This window comes from Sinohyriopsis cumingii, chromosome 15 (assembly GCF_028554795.1).
Source record: "Sinohyriopsis cumingii isolate HCF-2022 chromosome 15, ASM2855479v2, whole genome shotgun sequence".
NCBI lineage: Eukaryota > Metazoa > Mollusca > Bivalvia > Unionida > Unionidae > Sinohyriopsis > Sinohyriopsis cumingii.
The window spans coordinates 80314851-80320271 of record NC_142975.1 but is presented as its reverse complement, the minus strand read 5'-3'; the positions used below and the strand labels follow the sequence as shown (position 1 = coordinate 80320271).

The window sequence follows — 5421 nt, the reverse complement described above, 5'->3', positions numbered from 1 at the left end:
TTCAACTTTCCATTAATAACATTCTCTAACCAAACTTTGTTTTGTATTTTATGTAAGTGGAAGGCATATTCTAACATTGATGAACTTGTGGCCTTGCTCAGTTAGCCTTTCGTGTCTGTATGACACGTTAAAACTGAATCTTATACATCGCGCTCTTATTATTGGTTTTTCATTCTTTCATTTTGATAATAAATATTATTTCTTTATGTGGTGAGAAAACATTATCTAATATGTTTTGTCCTTTTCTTCCATAGATTCGCAACATTTTTTTCATAGTCCTAATTTAAGTTCCCAGTGTCATACACAAATTAACAGCGGTTTTGTAAAACGTTTAGATAAATATTTTGCAACACATGTCGGATTGATGTAAATCGCATTCGGTGAATCAGTGATAGATCATCCCCATCCTCACTCATGGGTGTGTTCGGTAAACATTTCACCTGTCATTACTTATGGTGGATAATTGTCAAGTTAAGGTTACTAAGTACTTTCCGAATACACTCCGCTTTTCAGCTTCATATAACACATACCATTTTATGCGTTGCTTTCTCTCAATAGATTGACTTTGGTATGGCCAAGAAGGTGGGACCAGGAAAAAAGACGCAGACGCTATGTGGAACGCCAGATTATATAGCCCCTGAGATCATTTTAAAAAAGGGACACAACACAGCGGCAGATATTTGGTCCTTGGGAGTTCTTGTTTTTGCTATGCTTTCTGGGCGGTAAAAATTGACAAACACTGTGTATGGGAGTTATAAACGGTTTGATGTGCACCAAAACTCGCATGTGTCTGCAGTACATGCATTTAAACAGTACGCGAGCCTCTGGTGTTTTTAAACAGCTGAATTCGCAATAGCGCACATGTCAAAACAGTTACAGCTGCCTCGATCATGTAAGAATGATTAAGTTACGCATCTTCGCATAAAAATTATAATATATTTAATACACAAAAAGAGAATCTAGTTGTCTAACTACGCCTTTCTTTTACATAAACGTACATTTTTTATATCTGAACCGAAAGTAACGAATAAACTAAAACTAAAAGCTATTTAAAAGAAAAGTTTATTTATACCGACTTTGTATTAACCTAAAGAAAAATCTAAACTTTAATTCATACATTATATAAATTATTTTTTAAAAAAAATAATACAACGGCTGTGATTAAACTTATACTTCGTGAATGATAAATAATACAGTCATGCAATAGCATTAATTAATATGTAATGTGAGAATGTGCATGCGTCTGTATCTAATGCGTGTTTGGTACTTAACCGAGACAGCTACAGCAAAATTACTTCGGACAAAACATAGTAGTTGTGTTATTGTGAATGATGATCGCATGCACTACTTTATATTCTACCTAGTCATTTGACGGATGCATCTGTCAGTAATAATTTTCAGTCACCGTTATCGGATACAGCAAATGGTAAATGCGTATTTAACCTGTGACATCGTGTACAATCATTTATGCCTTCACAAATCCAATTGTGAAATATTTACAGTCTCTGTTTCTAGCATGTGCTAATTTATTTCCATTATGTAAGATAACTCAGAGAAGAAGAAAAAGAAGACACGTCATGGAGACATAATTCTTGGTTAAAGCATGTCAACAGATATATATTGTCTTGTACCTCAAGTCAAGGTCGAAAATTACTTGGTCCTTAGGAGTTATTGATTTTGCTATGCTTTCTGTCTGTTTAGGTTATCCTTTCTGTACCTATTTAGAAGTACCTAGTCAGCACATGAAGTTGTGTATCTTTCAACAATTGTATTTCTTCTTCCAGCTCCTTATTTGCAGACAAGGATGATAATGACATGCAGATATGTAATAATATCATAAAGGGCATCAATGATGTTGTCTTCCCAACCGAAATTAGAAAGATCGCTGAAGATTTCATACGAAAATTATGCAGGTAAGAAGGAGAGATGCTGATGTCTTTGTAAATAATGTAAAAAAACATTTCTGAAGGTCTCTTTCGGAAACTTCATATATCTGAAAGGGATCGATGCTGTTGTCCACTGAAGTGACATAGGAACACTGTAGATTTTATATGGAAACTATACAAGGAAGAAGGTATTTTCGTCTTTGATTTCAACGTACTAACTATATACCAGAAATGCTCTTTCAAAGGAGTTGAACGATGGATATAGTCTGATTCATATAGGCACCGAGGACATAACGAAGACAACAAACTTCTAACTTCCAAGCACACAAAAATAAAACCTACTCGATTTTAAATTAACACATTTCTAAAGCACAGATTTAGAGAGAGAGAGCGGTGCACCAGTTAAGGATTCTCTTATCTCACCTCTGTAGATATATGACTCTGCCGCACGGGTTTCAGTGTTTGTATACGTGAAACTATATATCTATGCTTTCATTTGCTTCTAGACAATTTGAAAAAGGGGAAAACACGGTTGACCATATCACAATATATGAAGCGCTAGACTTTATATTTTTATGGAACTGTAAAATTCACCATAGATTTTCTTCAAATGTTTAGAGAAAAACATAATGTTTGCCACTTGTTTTTGCCGGAAATAACGTGTAGGTTGAACATCTGTAGCTAAACGTGTCTGTACAACGACAAAGTGAATAAGAATTTTGCAGCTATTTCATTATTGTCTTATTTTTCCTTGTACACTTGTCATCTAATCTGTCTGTCTGTCTCTATATATAGAAATTTGAAAGTTAGCCCGAATATCTCCCTGTCCCTATCAGCCTGTCATTCTCGATAGATAGACACAAATCTGATAACGGTAGAATATTCACTCGTGCTTGATCAGAATAGTATTATCAAGCATTTTCTTGCAGATTCCAAGGATAGCACTTTCCGTTATTGCCATTAATAGAAAAAAATAAGATATCAATATTTACAATTTTGAATATCTCTCTCATACAAGATATTTAGAAAATGCACTGTTCCTTACGCATCACAGGGTCGTCAGCCATTTAAAGTAACGTTAGAAGAATGGAAAGAATATAATGCTTTTGTCTTTTGTATCACGGTGCAGGGTAGAACATAACTGAATATTAATATTTATAACAAGGTATTGCTCATGAATAAACTCATAACTAAACATTTAAACATTTAAAACCAAAAGAGACATGCCTATAATACCCACGCGCTCTTTGCATAATTGATATATTGATTAATTTCATTCAAGCATTACCTTTATTCCTTTTCCTTTCTTTTCAAGAAATAATCCTGTCAAACGCCCCACCGCGCAGGGAATACCAAAGCTTGGATGGTTTAACGAATTTCACTGGGAGGACTTACGAGGCAGAATAATGGAACTACCTTTTATTCCAAAGGTTATAACCTCTCTCTCTTTCTCTCTCCATTTTATTTTCTGAACCATGCCAGTCTCCACCCGCAAAAAAAACCCCAAACAAACAAACAAACAAAGCCAAGAAAACAGCAACATGCAGAAATAAACAAACTGCAAGATCATTAATTACTGTGAAGTGGCTGTTAATCCTGAGATACCAACTATATTGGAGTACGTGGTTGCTTCATACAACTCATTTAAGAACCCCAGTTAGGAACAGCCCATTAAAAGAGGCAATCGGACCCTCATTGCCATCCGATGAATATCCATATTTAAGCACCGCCTAATACTAGTTTCTAAAAGCAAACAAACACACATACACATTATTTGGAACCAGTTATCTTGCTCCGACATCTACACTTAAAGACAATATCTGCATGTATGGACAGGTTTTTGTACATCACGTCAAGTAATATCATCGCAAACTGAGTGAATCGTATTTTGGCCATTGCCATTGTTTTGTGGGATTTTTTTTGTCTTTCTATCTCAATATTTTATTTTATTTTATTTTTTTTTTTGTTTGTTCCTTCGTTGATCGTTTTCTAACTAGATATTAACCCAAGACATGTGTGTTTCGTTATTCAGGTCGAATCCTCAGTTGATACTGGAAATTTCGATTGTGAAAGCTTCACAGAAGAAGCAGATTATCCACGCATTGATGACGTAACAAGCTGGGACCCGGACTTTTAGATCAGTTCTACTATTCCCACCTTACATCTGTCAACTTATATGTTTGCCCGATGAACATAAATTTAGTAGCTGAGATGCAAATTAATTGATTAAAATTGAATCCTGATGTTGGAGACTATCAAGAAAGCTTACCACGCGCAGAATCACTGAAGCATGCAAATCAGATGCAGAGTGAAGGGTTATGATTTTCAACAGTGTCTACAAAAATCTGTGAAGAAATATTTTGCTGGACGTTTTTTAGTGATGGCCATCAGCCACTGAGAGTTGTACATACTTGATATCTCTATACAAAATATATGCATATTACAAACCAATCGTTGGCAAAAACAAACACATTAATCGTTCATTTTATATTTTTAAATTAGCACATTTCAAATTTTACGATGATGATCAAGCGTTTAATTAAATATTTTATATTATTTTCATTTTGTGAATGAAATCTGAGTACCGTGTAATCATACATGCTATTTGATTTTTATGGAAGCGTACCCTGTTTTTATGGACACCTTAAGATCCATCCCAAGCATATGTGGCTTGGTTAGCACTTGAGAGGTGTCCCCTCGTAAAAACTGTTTTCCATCCATGAAGGTGTAGTTATTTAAAGTGACAATTTTTTCTCGAGGTTACTCTGATGGTTGTTGTATGGTTCCCTACTCACCTCCCTCCATTTATTTTACATGTTGGTCATCTTTCCTTCTCCATTCCCCCTTTCCTACATCAGTTTATATAAACAAGTGTGATACCATTATTGGCATTTCTCACAAAAGGTTCAGAAATATTCATACTTCCATAAAAACCCTTAATTGTATGGCAAACTTCCCAAGGAGTACGCCTCAATTTACAATAGATATGTTAGTGTTATATGAGAATCCTCATCTTATAAGGATCCTCAAAGGGAAGCTGCTCTTCCAATGTATTTTTTATCATGGTCATCCAGTTTCAGCTATGAACTTTATGTAACTAATGCCTTTTCTCCTCTATTACTTTTTTCTATGTTTGCAAAACAATGCAAATAACATCTCTAGTTTAGAACTATGCAAGTCAATGGCAGAAATTCAAACATTTAACATATTATATATGGCCTGAAAGCACCTCTATTTCCTCCAATATTCCAATATTTAACTTACATCCACGTCACAGTACTGTCACACTCACGTGACCATCACTATATTTTGCGTTGCCCAAGTAATTGTACTCTAGTTTTGTTTTGTTATTTGGTTGTTTCGGCTTTTTAATTTGTTTGCTTTGTTTTTGATATTTTTGTTGATAATAATTGTTTGGGTTTAAATTTAAAACAGCCTGGCCGATATCCGTGTTTTGAAAATCAATAAAAAATCTTCATTTGTATACATTGGTCTATTCAAATTATTTCTTTCACATAACTCCTATAATGAGATT

At 34.5% G+C, this 5421-nt stretch overlaps 1 protein-coding gene across 1 annotated transcript; it reads left to right on the top strand.

Annotated features, from left to right (window-relative positions):
• The first annotated feature begins 456 nt into the window (after nt 1-456).
• On the top strand, nt 457-4194 carry LOC149782156 (cGMP-dependent protein kinase 1-like). The gene is made up of 4 exons (XM_089934831.1): nt 457-722; nt 1785-1913; nt 3202-3316; nt 3919-4194. The coding sequence occupies exons 1-4, from the start codon at nt 571-573 to the stop codon at nt 4021-4023; spliced, it is 501 nt and encodes a 166-aa protein (XP_089790957.1). The 5' UTR covers nt 457-570; the 3' UTR covers nt 4024-4194.
• The last annotated feature ends 1227 nt before the right edge of the window (nt 4195-5421 follow it).